At 38.6% G+C, this 16,636-nt stretch overlaps 1 protein-coding gene across 1 annotated transcript in view; it reads left to right on the forward strand.

Moving 5' to 3' along the window:
* The window catches only part of MYCBP2 (MYC binding protein 2, E3 ubiquitin protein ligase), a 282,082-nt gene that overhangs the window by 243,032 nt on the left and 22,414 nt on the right, over window positions 1-16,636 (forward strand). The window contains exons 66-74 of the mRNA XM_025215130.1: window positions 697-853; window positions 1,665-1,889; window positions 2,920-2,985; window positions 4,377-4,616; window positions 5,356-5,454; window positions 6,381-6,461; window positions 7,306-7,572; window positions 12,889-13,172; window positions 13,437-13,533. Coding sequence (XP_025070915.1) covers window positions 697-853; window positions 1,665-1,889; window positions 2,920-2,985; window positions 4,377-4,616; window positions 5,356-5,454; window positions 6,381-6,461; window positions 7,306-7,572; window positions 12,889-13,172; window positions 13,437-13,533 — 1,516 coding nt within the window. The remainder of the gene's footprint in view (window positions 1-696; window positions 854-1,664; window positions 1,890-2,919; window positions 2,986-4,376; window positions 4,617-5,355; window positions 5,455-6,380; window positions 6,462-7,305; window positions 7,573-12,888; window positions 13,173-13,436; window positions 13,534-16,636) is intronic.

Below are 16,636 nucleotides of genomic sequence, written 5' to 3' on the forward strand. Positions count from 1 at the left end.
CCAGGTTCCACCATTTTTAAGCCAGTATATGTATGCTGAACTTCCGTTCTGTTATGGATATAGACCAGTTTTGTGTGCCAGCCTTCCATTCTGTTATGGGTAAAGACGGGTTTCTAGTCGCTTATACTGGTAAAAGTGTCATGTCTGTACCTGGGCTTTGTCCGAGCAGGAAAAGGAGCAAGCTGAAGATTAGGCTCTATCCTTGCTGAATGTAGCAATAGCACTAAAAGAAAAAAAATTTCTTCGTTCTGCCCTCCCAAAAACAGTGTGTTGCATTGGAGAGCATGTGAAAATAAAACAGTATTTTTTCCTTTTACATTCTATACTACATGCATCACTTTAACAATAAAATGGTATTCAAGAATTCTTTAACATATCTAATATAGTTGAATATCAAAACTTTCTGTATTCACTTGCTCATTACTGCAATCACCATAAAGGAATATGTTGAATTATTATTATTGCCACACTTATAAAAATAACTTTCACAAGTATTCCTGCTTTTAACTTCTGCAATGCTAAGGGATGTTACTTCCTGATTTTTCTCAAAATAATAGACAATATAATTCTGATCCTGAGTCTCAAGATGTCTCAAGATGTTTTATAAAGCTATTTAACATACTCTTGCCAGCAACAGTAATATTATTTTCAAATTCAAAATACACTTAGTAATGTTACTTCCAATTTGTTTTTCAGATGCTGGAGCCTCAAATTCAAGCAATCTGACCACCAGTTCCTACATCAGAGCAATGTCTTTCATCACATTAACAACATTTTGTCCAAATCTGATGATGGTGATAGTGAGGAGAGCTTTAGTATTAGTATACAGTCTGGTTTTGAAGCCATGAATCAAGTAAGTCTTACATCACTAAATAGCAAAAGTAGAAGATCAGTCTAAAACAGTAGATAAGCTCCACTCCTAATCAAACTGCAGCTTTCCAGTTCTTACTCATCTGATATTTTATTAAATATGTATTTATGAAAGTACTGAAAATATAAAAATGTTGTTTAAAAAAAAAATTATTTGCATGTATAGATGCCTTCATTTTCCAGTCCTCTCTTCCTGATATTTAGATTAAGGTATTTTGATGTTGACATCCAACTATCGCTTAAACTAAGTCCACATTCCAATCCAAAATTTGAAATATTGGCCAGCACTCTTTTCTGTCGTAGTTTTACAGGGGCATGTAGGAGAACCTTTCTAAGTTGAATTTAAATTATTTAAAAAAAAAGTTTCTAAAATTCATATTCTTCTGTGTTGCTGCTACTTATTTCCAGTCTTCTGTCCTTGCAACACCTTTCTTACTCCTTTTGTTTTTTTGAAGACACATATTGCTACTTTTTTAATGAGCATCTCTAAGACAAGAGAAGAGAATTGAGTAACAGAAAAGAAATCATGCATTATTTCTGATTTTTTTTTTTTTTTTTTTTTTTTTTAATACATTGTAGCTACTGACTTTAATTTTCATATATTTTGCTTCATGGCTGTAACTCCGTCAAGTAGGAACTGTAATTGGGTGATTCAGCATCATTGCACATGTTTCTTCTTTTAATTTAGAGAATTTATTCCTGTTAGTCCTGTAAAAAAACAAATAGGTGTGTAAGATGTTTGTTTTTATTTGAACTACTTTTCTAAGATACTTTAAATCTTGTTTGTTTTACAGGAGTTGTGTATAGTAGTTTGTCTGAAAGATCTAACCGGCATTGTTGATATCAAAACATCAAGCCGACCTGCGATGATTGGCAGTTTGACAGATGGGTCTACAGAAACCTTCTGGGAGTCAGGAGATGAAGATAAAAACAAAACTAAAAACATCACAATTAATTGTGTAAAAGGAATCAATGCTCGTTATGTATGTGTTCATGTAGACAACTCCCGAGATCTTGGGGTAAGAGGAAATACCAATTTGCTTATCTTAAAACTCATGGTACTCTGTGTATTCTTCAGCCACAGACTATTTCCCCATTTTCTTGTTGAATTTGTTTCAGCATTCTGAACCTTATTTTTAAAAATTTTCTAATCCTCATGGATTAGAAAAGCTTCTTAACATAAACGTGATGGAAATTGATTCATTGAAACTTGCAGGCTATACAAAGCATGAAAGGAAAATTGAAGGTGCCCATTGCTTTATTCCAAGTGGTATATTAACTGTGAAACACAATCATGAAAATGTAAATGTCCACAGAATTGTTCCTCTGTTAATCCTTGTGTATAAACATATAATTGAAGAGTTTATTCCACAGTCCTAAATTGTTTCCCATGCCTCCAAGTACCACAGAGACTTCCATATATACTTCCCCTTTGCCACCAGAATTTCTTTATTTCCTTCTAACAGCTTCTGAGATGCAATAGTACATTGACTGTAAAACGCAGACTGTTCAAATGCTGGGGAAGTATAAAATATATTGAATTTAATATAAAACTAAATAACAAGGAATGCTGATCCTGTTTGTTAAAAGTTAAGGCTTTTAATTAAACCTGAAGCTGCAAAGTAGGTCCAGTATACTCAGAATTTAACAGCTTTGTAGTGGGCTCTTACATGAAGTATATGTAGCTATACTGCTAGATCTGTAAGTCTGCAGTGTTTCACATCTATCTTTATAGCCACCTCAGTTTGATGAAATGAGAGAATTTTCTGCTCCTTATCCGGTTTTCAATATAAATAAAACTTTTTTCATTGTATGTATGTATGTTTCTTGTTTGTATTTTTTACGTAACAAAACCTTTATGCTGCCTTGAACAATATTTTTCTTTTAAAACATGAAATGTACAGCTTCATTAATTCCATGTAGGCATGCACACCCTCCTCTGTCTAAAAAGATAATCACGTAATGTTAATATGGAAGAAGTTACCATGCTGCTACTTGGCTTCATAATGAAGTTACTTATCTTTTTTTTGTTTTGCTTGTCTGTTGCAGAACAAAGTGACTTCAATGACTTTCCTCACTGGTAAGGCAGTAGAAGATCTTTGCAGAATAAAGCAGGTAAATAATTTTATCTGTTGCTTCATGTAAAAATATCATGCCTTGACGCAGTGTTAATAATCTGGTGCCTGCTTAGACCAAGCCTGTTTGAGGGAGTAGTTTACAGTTGTTCCTATAAAGGCACCTCTAGGCATACAGGTAAAGAAGTGATAGGATGTATGTGTGATCCACACAATTGCCCCTCCTGCCATGCAGTATGTGCATGGCAGGAGGCATGATTGTGGGATCCAGCATCAGATCTTTTCACACCTTATTGCTGGTGTATAGGGAATCCAGGATCGCAATCCCAGGCTCCCCCTGCACCGGCTCCCACTGTGTGGACAGGAGGCTTGTCAGCTGAGGAGACTTTGATCCAGGGGTTCCCAGCTTGCAGGTCTTGGGATCAGTTAGGAATATGCTAAAGAAATTTGCTGTTAACACAACATTGAGATATTTTAATAACAAGAAGAATTCTTGTAGTGTAAAGGAAGCATGGTATGACCTTGAAAGATGCATTAATAGAAATGGAAATGAATTAAATCATCCACCTAAGGACTAGTAACAATTTCTACTATAAACTAGTAGAAATTGTCAGTTGAACACAGAAAAAGAGAAATACTATTTATTGTTGGAAGAGGAGAGGAGACAAGGTGTATTAGGCAAATATGGAACTTGCATCTTTGATGTATCTTTGAAAAAGACATTGTAGGTTCACATTTGCATCGGATTGATATTTCTAATAAATGAGGGTAGTATTAATGCTGTTTTAGAAAGCACTGGTGAAACCTCATTTGGAATGCTGTCTACTAATCTGGTCACCCACATTCAAGAAGAATTAATTCAAGCAGAAACAGCTGCAGTGAAGGGCTGCTAATATGTTTAGGGAAAATTGGAGGCTGAAAGAACTTGTTTATTATGACCAGCAGAATGAAGGATAGAATTTATCTGTATAAATACATCATGGAGTAAGCAACAAGGAGGAATAAGAGTGATTTAAGCAACAAGACAATGTTAGTACAAGAACAAATAAGTATAGCCTTGCCACCAGGAAATTTAAGACTGGAATATAGGAGGAGATTTCTAACTATCAGAGTAGTGAGGTTCTAGATAGCCTTCTAGCAGTTGTGAAAGCAAAAGAAAAAAGCTAGTTTTAAGACTGAGTTTTGATCAGTTTATGAAAGATGTCACATGATGAGGTTTTGTGCATTAGCCTAAACTAGTGATTCTCAACCAAGGTGCTGCAGTCTTAAGTTGTGAAGGATTGGTGGTTGTTGTAATAGGAGTTACCTTATTGTTTCACATGGACTGTTGGCTATCACTCGCTTATTTTTTAGCAATAACCCACCAGGTGCATTTGACTCTCTCAGCCTTATTTTGTTACAGAATTAAATCTTTATGTTCCCATTTGCCAGGTTGACTTGGATTCGAGACACATTGGTTGGGTAACAAGTGAACTTCCTGGTGGAGATAATCACATCATTAAAATCGAATTGAAGGGTCCAGAGAACACACTAAGAGTCCGACAAGTGAAAGTTCTGGGATGGAAAGATGGTGAAAGCATTAAAATCGCAGGCCAAATCTCTGCAAGTGTAGCTCAGCAAAGAAACTGTGAATCTGAGACGCTACGAGTGTTCCGACTTATTACATCCCAGGTGGGACATTGTACTTAATCACATCACTAACCAACAGTTCATATGAAAACTACAAAGATTTGGTGACGTGATCCTTTTAAAAGAGAGATATCTATGTTTTCCCCTTTTTGTCTGGTGATGGTCAAGTGATAAGTAGCTCTGCCAGAAAAGAAGTTAAAGGAAAATTGCAGTGGTTAAAATAATTGGTGAAGTAAAGCTATTTCTGGCATTTTAGTGTTTTGTTGTAAAATTACTTACAAATGTGTCAGTTGATTAGCTCTTCCCATCTTTCTCTGATTATACCAAGGATTCATACTGCTTTCCAGTACCTCCCCATGTTTTTACATCTTGCTTCTCATTGTCACTCTCCTTGTGTTCTGCCTACTAACTCTTTTAGCATCCTCTGATATTTTTAAAGTCTGATTCACCTCTTTCCCCTACCTTTTGCTTGCTTTGTCATCTTAGATTGTAAGCTCATTCAGGCAGGAATTGTCTATTATTTTAATAGTGTGCCCAACTTAGAAACCCTAATCAGAATCTTGACCGAGTTACATATTAATTGAATAAAAATGTAGGTATTTTGAATTGCCTTCATGTTTAGAGGTAATAGGTGTCATTATAGGAAAAAAAAAGATTAGACCCAGCAGACTAGCAGACTTTAAAGAGTAACTACATAAACTTCTCTAATGTATTATCAAAAAAATTGTCCACCCAAGCCTATTTTGACCTTTGTAAATTTAATCTTTGTGATTTCTGACAGGTGTTCGGAAAACTCATCTCTGGAGACGCTGAGCCAACCCCGGAACAAGAAGAAAAAGCACTGTTGTCTTCCCCAGAAGGAGAAGAAAAAGTACACAATGTATTTATTTGTATTCTATAATTATTATATACTGAAAAAGTTATCCAAGACGTTTTTCAGCAGTTATTTTAGCTACATCATCATGCATCTTTTTGCCATAGATAGGCTTCACACCAAAGCATCCTACTGTCCATACCTGTTTTTAAAAGGTGGTTTTTATCATTTTCATTTTTATTAATAGACAAATCAGAACTATAAGCGTTTCATGGAGGAGTCATTATGGGAATGACTTTTGGGAAGCCATGGTGAGAAACCAATTTGGATAAATGGCTTCAGTTTCCAGCAGGATCAGTTCATTATATTTCACAAGTCTAGTTAGGTCAATGAGTATTTGAAAGAGAGAAGAATTCAATGCTAATGTTGGAAAGTAATCAAGCTTTTTAAAGAAAATAATATTGAATTGTCATACAATGATTAATTATCCAGTCCTGATGGTTATAGTGAATCTTGAAAGAGATGTCTGAGTTTTGTTGCCTCTGTCATTTAAAGTTACATGTTATAAAATGCATAATATTTAATCTGATTGAGTCTGTTCCCTAGGAAGATGCATTTAATTTAAAATGTACCAGCACTGGAAAATTAATTAGTATGAATTCACTTAATCTAAATAGATCATTCGCTTTAGCGTGAGGTGGAAAGCTGAATTCACCAGAATGGATCTTGGAAGACTGATTTTTATTTGCTTGAGTTTGCTGGCTAAATACTTGAATATTTGTACTCTAAACTTTATCCCTTGCATGTATATTAAGAAAAAGGTATAAACATGCTTTACATGTCTCGGTTTATCTTATACAAATACATTACAACAAAACGTGCACACTTTTAATATAAAATAGGTTTATATTCCATCTCTCATCTCTGTTTCTACAGCAGTGCAGAAATGATTTTAAAATCTTTATCTAATGGTATTTATGTTTTTTCTAAAGGCAACATCAGATGCAGACCTTAAAGAACACATGGTGGGGATCATATTCAGCAGAAGCAAATTGACAAATTTACAAAAGCAGGTTTGTTTTCAGCAAAGTTCCTACGGTATTAAAGTGTTCACCTTATGTTGTCATTTTGCTATTTTCCAGGAAATACAAAATTGATTTGACATGTTGTTTGACAGAGTTGCTGCAGTCAGGGTTTTGTTTTCTTATAAATCATGTTTATATATGTGTTAACTGGATTTAATATTTATGGATCTTCATGTAAAATAATATTTAAATGAATTACAAGCAGTGCTAATTAGTGTTTACTGTATCACTGTTTCATATGAGACAGCCGCAAAGTTTAGATCCTTGTACATGTACACACTCTCTCTCTCTTTCTCTCTCTCTGGTGTCAAGGAGGGTCCTTTTTTTTTTAACCCTCCTTGACACCAAAACCTATTTGGTTTTGTAGATCATAGATACCAATCATCAGGAAAATGAGGGTCTGGACTCTGAAATTATTTCTACTTACAACATTCATGATGGTTTGGATCTGAGGTTTTAGATCCAAACACATAAAAGCCTAGGCAAATGAAATACAAAATTTTTTAGTAGTTTCAGAAGTATATAACGCATATAATTCTGCTAAAAGTTAGATCACCATGTGCTGGGTAGCATAAGATATATATGACATATTTTTTTAAAGATGTGTAATTGTATGCCTTATCCCTGATTTTCATTAAATTTAAGCATCCTTATGTTTGGCGCTCACACTAAACCTTTGTCCTTTATTTGTATATATGTTGGGCAATAATATAAAAAAATTCAGTTAAATTTCCTGTGCTTATTTGACACAATCTTGAAGGTGTTAAGTGTTTTAAAACATAAAAAAGATCACATTTTAATACATTATTATGTGTGGCTTCTACTTGATTAGGTGTGTGCTCACATAGTCCAGGCAATCCGAATGGAAGCAACCCGCGTGCGTGAGGAGTGGGAGCATGCCATCTCTAGCAAGGAGAATGCCAACTCTCAGCCTAATGATGAAGATGCATCCTCTGATGCTTACTGCTTTGAGCTACTGTCCATGGTTTTAGCACTGAGTGGTTCTAATGTAGGTCGTCAGTACCTGGCTCAGCAGCTGACTCTGCTTCAGGATCTCTTCTCGCTCCTACATACTGCCTCTCCCAGGGTGCAAAGGCAGGTGAGTGTAACTGCTCTTTATTTGTTGCAGTGCTTATCACAAAAGCCTTCTACTAGAGGTTTAGATCATCGTAGGTTTGGTGGTATAGAACGTGTATGAACTGATTTTTTTTTTTTAATGGAATGTAGCTATATTTCTTGTTTCTGGTTTTCATTTTTTTAAAAATATAAACATCAGAGGGGCAAGGATGTTTGGGGGTGATATCCATACAGTTGGTCCAATAAAAGATGGTGTAGACTTAGAAAAGCTTTCAAATCTACCTGACTCTGGATAGTCTTTTTTTTCACACTACAAGTAATAATGACCTTCTTCCATTTTCAGAAGTCTTGATCCTTCCACTCACCAAGCAGTCTTTTCTTCTGTGATTTGCTTGTCTGTTACCCTTGGAAATTTTTCTCTTCTCCAATTTCACAGGCCTGCGAACAGTTTTAGTTGGTCCAAATGGAAGAGCATGTTTAAATAAGTAATGGTAATACAGAAAAAGAATTTACAACAAAATCTGTATTTCCAGTTGTCAGCTTTATTGACAGCGAAATAATATATGTACAAGGATTTTAAAAATACCCCACTATTTTATTACACTTTTTAAAAACTAAATATTTTCTGGGAGCAAAAAAAACTTCTATGAGAATTGACACATCTTGGAAGTGTTATTGTTTTAATATTCATAGTAATTGACACACCATTCCTTTAGGGTTGTTGGTTGTAGCTGTGTTGGTCTAAGGACATAGGCAGACAAGGTTCTTTGGGTAAATGTGATATATTTTATTAGACCAACTAAATAGTTGGAAATATTCTTTCTATGCCTGAAGAAGGGTACTTGTGCCCGAAAGCTTGCAAAGAACAATTTTTCCAACTATTTAGTTGATCTAATAAAAGATATCACATCTATGCAAAGAACCTTGTCATACAATTCCTGTGGCTTTAAAATCAGTTTACACCTCGTAAATCTAAACTAGTCAGAAGCTTCTCTCTGGCTGCTTCTGAATAGTAATCTCATTTTTAGGCCCTCAGCAGACATGCTATTTGAAGCACTCTGGAGCTTCCAGAGGCTATGGGGCATGTGGAGATTCTTTTTCTACAACTCAGGGCCTTGGAGAAGAGTGCTGCTGCCTATTTTCATGGCCCCATTTTTAAGTGCTTCAGGAGGGGCGTGTGTCTACAGAGTACCAAATTTGTAGCACTGTAGATTTTGGAATACTTCCAAGTACATACCTGTTCCCAGCTTTTCTCTTGCTCTGCAGCCATTCCTTTCTCACCCTGACAGTTTCTGATGAGAGCCATTGAAGGCAATGTAAGTTGTCTTGTTGAAAGGCTGCACTGTGGGGAATTCTCCACTGATGGTACCAGGAGTTGGAGCAGCCTATACTTTGCTACATGAGAGGCTCACAGAGGAGAAGATAATCCTTCTTTTAAATTAAAAAAATGAGTATATGTTAATTTAACACAACCTTTTCTTTGAAGAAGGATTCATTTCCACCATTTCTATTATTTTACTATTTATATTGTGAAAATGACACCTTATCCATGAAGTGACACAGGGAAATATACGCAAATGACAAAAGAGAAGTGAAATGTAACCTAAAGAAACGTCTCAAATGAATTGGCAAATTCTAACAAGCACCAGCTCAATTAAACATTAAAACTGAGAGTCAGCATGTATTAAGAGAATTTGAGATGCTATTTATGGGGACCTCATTTTCTGCACCTCTGGCTGTACCTCCATAATGTAATCCCTGCATCACCACTTCTATCCAATATGTGACTGCATTCCGCTGATACTCCTTTCAGGCTCTCCTAGAAAGATAGGAATAACAGGCTAATTTATCCTGGACTCCAGGTTTTGAAACTTTTTTCTTCAGAAGCATAAGAGCTCTTAATTTTTTAAGACAAATGCTCAAATCCTGAAATAGGCATAGACCCCACAGTGGTTGTGCCATAATCTGCTCTTGTTTTTGAACATAACAAAAAGAGGGATCCGTTTAAAAAAAACAACCTATTTCATTTGTCTGCTTTACTTCTCTGAATGTGTGTATTCTTTATTCCAGAACCAGAGACTTTTCTTTGCAAAATATGAAAACCATTACCTTTGCCATTAAAAAAAAAAATCTAACTTTACTACTTTAGCCATGGCTCAAGTTTGAAAGCTGAGATTTTTGCATGAGAGTAGTTGTGAAAACTGTGCCTTTGCTAGGTTTGGAAAAGGCTACTTGTGAGCTTGCCCAGTCATTTCTGAGCATGTTTGGTTGACATTCTTATGACTTTAGCAGATTATAATAAATACCTTCCTTTTCACATCATTCCTATGTAGGTGTTATCAGACAGTCTTGAAGTTCCGTACCTGTTTTTGCTCCTTTGTGCAATTATAGCATCAGGAAAATTGCAAACTTTTTTACCCCTGCCCTGCCATCCCCTCCCCACCTCCAATCATTTCCACAAAGAAGCAGCTATCATAGGATAAATAAATGTGTGCTTCATTCTTAACACTACTTAGAATTTCAGTTATTTAGTATCTAATATTCTTAAGAACAGACAATATTTTTTTTCTGTTTAAAAGGAAAACATTAGTACATTGCAATGTGTAAGGCTGCCCAGTTTAAATGTAGGAGTTCAGGAAATGGAGGGGTGTTACGGTTCCAAAAGTAATATTAAAGATTATAAAATGCAAGCTAAAATATATTAAATTATTCATTTATACAGAAAAATAGAAATACCTCTTGTGTTCATCTTGGCCAAATTAACATTGCTGGACCAATATATTTTTATTTAACTATTCAACCTAGTATTGCATTCAAGTTTAGGGTTTTGAGTGATTTGTCTAGTGGTCTAGATATGGACCCTGAGGGCACCTATACACATGCAGTGAAGCTTCTTCTACATGCTGTAAATTACAGTGCATCACAGTCTGCTGAAGCATAATAATTACCACAGTCCAGCTGAAAAATGGTGGCGGGGCACTTTAACTAAAGCTCGTTCACAAAATTTAGTTTAAGTGCCCCCACCACTATTTTTTAGCTTGGGAATGCTGATACACACGATGCTCCGGGCACTTCACTTAGAGCAGCTCTAAGCTCCTCTAATTAAAACGCCTCCACTTCTCCCCTCACCCCCACACCCACTGCTAGAACATGTGTATAAAGGCCCTGAGAGAGCAGCACCAGTATGCAAAAGACATGAGGTATGCAGAGGTAATGAAAAGTAATTTTTTTCAGCAAATCTTTTTTAATTGTTCAAGTGCTATTTCATACATATAGTCTACTGTAGGGGCTTACACACCCATTGACAAATGCAGAGACTTTTGGCTAATAATATCCAACTCAGATTTTTCTCTTTGTCCATGGCTTGAAAACAGTTTCTAATGTCCAAGATGTTTTCTTAATATGCCTGTTTTTCACCAACTCATTTTCAAAATTTGAACAGCTAGTTGCTGCCTATTTGTACCCTAGATTGTTGCTAGCTTTCTGGGAGTCTTCCTTTCTCATTCTTTGTATATTTTTACTTTTTGCTGGGCAGGTATCTTTTCTGCACGCTTAGAATGTTTCACCCCTAAATCAGGAGCGTCAAACTCATCTGGCCCCCTGGACTGGATTGAGCCATGCCAGAGACAGCACAGAGGGCCAGTTTGGTGTGGGGCACCACATGCAGCATGCTCTCCATGCTGAACCCCTGTGCTGTGGGCAGCACATGCCAGGTCTGCTCTGGGATTTGCATTGCAAGCAGTGCGCAAGCTAGACCCAGTGCTGCAGGTACCACCTGTGGCCTCCCTAGGGGGCTGGCACAGGGTTCGTGCTGCATGCAGCACCCTACTGGATTAGCCCCTGCACAGTGGCTTGGTGGTGTGCCAAGCATGGCACGCAAGACCATTTTGCTCGGCACACCACCGCCAGCCCAGGCTCTAAGCAGCTGCTGCCAGCCGCAGAGCCCAGGCTGCTCTCAGCAGGCGGCTGGGAGGCTGCAAGACCTGCTGCAAGCAGATGGGGCTCCATGGGCCGGCTGCAGCCAGGAGGCTGCAAACAGCTGCTCCGGGCTCCAGCATGTTGGCACTCTGGCACCTTCCAAGATAGACATTGTGGTTTTTTCGGCACTCCGACCAAAAAAGGTTGCTTACCTGTACGCTAGACCATCTATGTATGTCAGCCAGTGTGTAGGGCTGGTCTGGCAGGGCACCGCATACAGTGTGACCCCTTGACCGGCCCTCTGTGCCACAAACAGCACCTGCAGTACCTGGTGCAGATTGCACACCAGACCGAGTCAGTCAGAGACACATGGGCCAAATATACGGCACCATGGCCCGGATATGGCCCATCTGTCATACTTGACTTAGCCCATCTCAAACTAAGGTGTATTTCCCCTGCTGGCTTCCTCCCCATCCAACCTGGAAAGTTGTATAGAGCTCCTTCAAGCCAACACCTGACCTTTACAGTACTTAGTCAATCGCACCTTCCTTTTCAAAGTATCCAGTAGATTACTGAATCTCACTAATCTGAAGGTAAATAACATGCAAGTTTGTTTTTTTAAATGAAGTCTTAATTGCTTCTTCGCTGCTGCAACAAGATGACATGGTGGTTTGAGGGAGCACAGTATTGGCCACTGGGTACCAGTATCCAAGTGAATAGGTTCATCCTGAGTTGTACCAAGACCCTCTGTACAGAGGTCTCTGCAAGACCAGAGGTGTCTGTTTTGGCCACCACCACTAACTCTGCCAAATCCATTAAAACCGTGGTATTGCCAATGTGGACCCTAGGCTCAAGCAACCCAGCCTCTGCAACAAATACACTAAGCATAATTGCCACTTTATAACTTGCCTGACATCTGACTCCCCAGGTACCTCTCTACTATTTGCCAGCTCTATTCATCCCGCTTTCCCCCTCCCCCCTGTCTCTCACCCACTGACTCGTCAATTTACGTCTTCACTGACTGGCTTTCTTGCATGCATACCAGCCTCTGTCTTCTTTACTATTCATTCCATCCAGGAAGAGCACATACCAACTGCAAATACTTCCTCAGCCTGGTGAAGAATATTTATACCTGAAAGGTTGCTAAGAATAATTTTTCCAACTATTTGAATTGTCTAATAACAGATATCAGATTTACCCAAAGAACCTTGTCTGCCTAGGCATAATTGTGCACTTTACATGACATTTCAAAGGATTCTGCAAATGTTACAAAATTCCTGAGAGGTACATTTTTACATAGAAAGTAAATTATGGAAATAACATACTGAAACACTCATAAATTAAAGCTTTTCTAAAAAATTTATTTTGGAATATCTCAGCTTTCTCATTTGGTTTTGTGTTGCTCTTGTTGTTCTGTTAGGTAACATCATTACTACGCCGTGTTTTGCCTGAAGTGACCCCTAGTCGGTTGGCTAGCATCATAGGAGTAAAATCCCTGCCACCAGCAGATATCAGTGATATCATTCACTCAACAGAAAAAGGAGATTGGAATAAATTGGGCATCTTGGACATGTTCCTGGGATGTATTGCCAAAGCACTCACTGTACAGCTAAAGGCCAAAGGAACCACAATAACTGGAACAGCTGGCACTGCTGCAGGCAAAGGAGTTACTACAGTAACACTTCCAATGATTTTCAATTCCAGGTTGGTAAAAACTGTATTTTGTCAAGCTGAACATACAGACAAGTCAGAGAATTTAAAGTAAGATGCACTCTTTATCTCTCCCTTTTATAATCTGAAAATAAATAGTTGTGCATTGCTTTTAAAACTAGTTTCATTATCAAGTAGTATTATATTGATTTGAAACACAGGCACTGAACACTTGTAATATCACTTTGGATATTTTTGGAATCTACCAGTGGATTGCCTTTATTAATTTAATTGGTCTTATTTATTATCTGTCTACAGCTATATTCGGCGAGGTGAAAGCCATTGGTGGATGAAGGGCTCAACTCCTACACAGATATCAGAAATCATTATTAAACTGATTAAGGACATGGCAGCAGTAAGCTTCCATTCTCTAAGTGTTTGATATTGAAATGCTTCTGATTTGTTGAACTGTTTGTTTTTCTTTTCCCTTTCGCACAGGAGCTTTGCTTCATTTGGTAGTTTGAAACTGTAAATTGGGTAGGGAGTTCAGAAAAGGTCTCTCTTTTTTTTAGTTAAAACACTGAATAGGAATCCATAAGAACTGGGTTCTATCTCTGTCTTTGCTACATGCTATCCATATGATGTTGGATGAGTCACTTGGACTCATTTTTCAGAAGTAGCCACTAATGTATTTTTCTTTTACTGAGTGACTAAATTAGACACTCGAAACCTAATTTTAAGGAATGTTTAGTGCTCAGAACTCTGTTTGCACTCAGCAAAAGTCATAGTTGTTCAGAGCTAAATAGTCAAATTTCCTACACTTTATGGCCTTCACTCTGAATTTTAACTTTCTGAATGTTTCACATTACAAACATGAAAATGTACATTCAAATAACATTGGCAGAGGTGGAGCTGGTAGTGCTGCAGTCATTTAGATGGTCCAAGATTTCTTATCAGTTCTAATTTTTAATTCTGATTTTCTTTATAACAGAGATGGCAGACATAGCTGTGGGCCCAATCCAGTCCATAGAGCCTTTTGATGCAGTTTGAGAGGCCCCCAGAGGGGTTGGGAATTCAGGTGTAGGGTGAGCAGGGCTGGGGTCTACCATCAAATTCCCAGCTATGGAGCCCTGCTGGGGACACGTTTTCCGCAGTGGGGTCAAGCAGCAGGTATATTGGCCCCTGCACCCTCTGCTGTTACTGGGTCTGGACTCCAGGGAGCCTTGTGGTCTGGAACTAACCTGGGAGCACTGATGTGTTTTGACACCCCTGGTTTATAACTGCAAAGCTTAACTATTTTTGGAACAAAATTTTCTATGCCAAGTATTTACTGGCTGAGTTTGGGGGAAATGTATAGCAGGGAAAAATAATCTATTTAGTATGAAGGCGCTATATTTTTTTTTCCCAAGTCGAAAGAAAATCTTGCTTTCAGGGAGAAATACTGGTACCTCCACAGTTTAGAGCAGGAACTTAAAATCAACAAGAGTTATATGTGTCCTGCTTCTGCCCTTGGCTGTTCCTTCATAGTTAATGAATCATTAGGAGCACTATCCCCAAATCTTCACAGCAAGAATTACAAATTAGGCTCTCCCTCACATAGCTCTAGCAGGACAAAATCTTGTAGCATATTCTGAGCATACTTAGCCTGATGCCAACCTCACTAAAAAGAGCTGGTTAGGGTGGCTCTAATCTGTGTGCCATGGCCCATCACCCAGTTTTGCCTCACACTTGGGACACTCACCTGGGGTACAGGAGACCTAGGTCAAAATACCTACTCTAGAGCAGGAGTTTGAAAATCTCACTCATATCCCAGGCAAATGCCGTAACCATTAGGCCTGTGCAAAGCGGCAAGTATTTGCTTTGGATTCAGATTCGACCGATTCGGAGGGACAGTGATTCAAGTCAAATAACTGTCCTGATTTGAGTCGGCTGAATCGGAAGATTCAATGCTGCTTTGGAGATTCGGCCATAAACTAAACAGGCAGCAGTCCTCAATGACGCTGGACACAGCTGGTTGTCTTCAGCTGGTAAGTCTGTTGTGGTGGGCAGAGGGAAAGGGCGTGGGGGGGAGCAAATCAATGCTCCCACAGCGAGGGAGGGATTGGGGCTGGAACAAGCTGCCCAGCTGGGGCAGGGGTTGCAGGCAGAGCCATCCCTAGGGGTGTGCAGGGCCCAGGAGGTGGGCATGGTGAGCAGCTGGAGCTGGGTTTTTTGTTTGTTTTTTTTGGGGGGGGGGGGGTTGTTTTTGAAATAAGAGTACTGGTGGAAGCCCTGCACATCCCTAGGGATGGCTCTGCCCACACCCCGCCCCAGCTGGGCAGCTTGTCCCAGCCCCAATTGCTCTCTTGCTGTGGGAGCGTTTTTCTGCCCCTGCCCCCCACCCAATCACAACAGACTTACCAGCTGGAGGCAGCTGTGTCCAGCATCCTTGAGAACTGCTGCCTGTTTAGTCTATGACTGAATCTCGAAAAATGGCTGAATCTTTTCTGAATCAGTTTGGAGACTTCTGAGTCAATTTGGAGCTTGTAATTGGTCTCCCGATTCAACTTGGAGATTCAGCCACCAAATCTGACCGAATCTCCTCCGAATCGAATTGACTATCAAAGTTTTGCGCGGCCCTACTAGCCTTGAGGACAAAAGGTACTTCAGGGTGACTGGCTCAATCTTCCTGTTGGGGGCAGTTCCCCTTTATATCAATAAAGTACTCAAAGAGGGCTTTTATTCCACTTCTCAGGTAAAGCCCTAACTGCTGGGCTATTGGTAGTTTCTGTTTGTTTTCCTAATACATAATGTATTCTAAGCAGAACAGCTTCAACAAGTGAAGTTGAGAGGAACAAATCCCCAAAAACCTAACAGACTAGTATATAAGGCATTTCCTTGGTACATGGAGGTGTGGTTTCAAATCCCTGCTTGGTTTCAAGGATTTATCCAGGTCCCCCGCATCCCAGAAGATTGTTCTTACTATTAAACCATTGACTAATATGGAATGGTGCAATTTGCTTTCTTTGAAGAGGAGAATGGCTTTCTTTAGAAACTTAAGCAAATAATTCTAGGAGATTGCAAAGGAAAGTACCTTAGCCAAAAATGCAGGCATCTAACACTGGTCAGTCAGCTCAGGGTGACAACCGAAGCTCTGTATTCTTTCCTGCATTTTATCTCTGGCTGTATTTTTGGGCTTCCCACACAGATGGTTTCTGAGTATCCCTTCCTTAATACCTGCCCTTTGCTATTCATTGTGTAGAGTACCTGGGTGCTTTAAGGTGGAGGATTCTGCTGATTCCTCACCAAAAAGGATTCTTAATTCTGTAGCAAAGTATCCCAAGAGTCCATACACATAGTAGATAATTTGGCATTTGCCAGTAATTATTGCGTATTTGAGAAATAAATGTTTTTTCTTCTAAGCCTAGAGAAGGAAATAACCATTATCAAATAGTGTATGCTGGAACAGGTTGATTTTACTGATGAGCATTGTACTTAAATTCCATTTATTCTTAACATTCCTTTGAGTCCCTGCAATT

Source organism: Alligator sinensis, unplaced genomic scaffold, assembly GCF_000455745.1.
Source record: "Alligator sinensis unplaced genomic scaffold, ASM45574v1 scaffold1010_1, whole genome shotgun sequence".
Taxonomy (NCBI): Eukaryota; Metazoa; Chordata; order Crocodylia; family Alligatoridae; genus Alligator; species Alligator sinensis.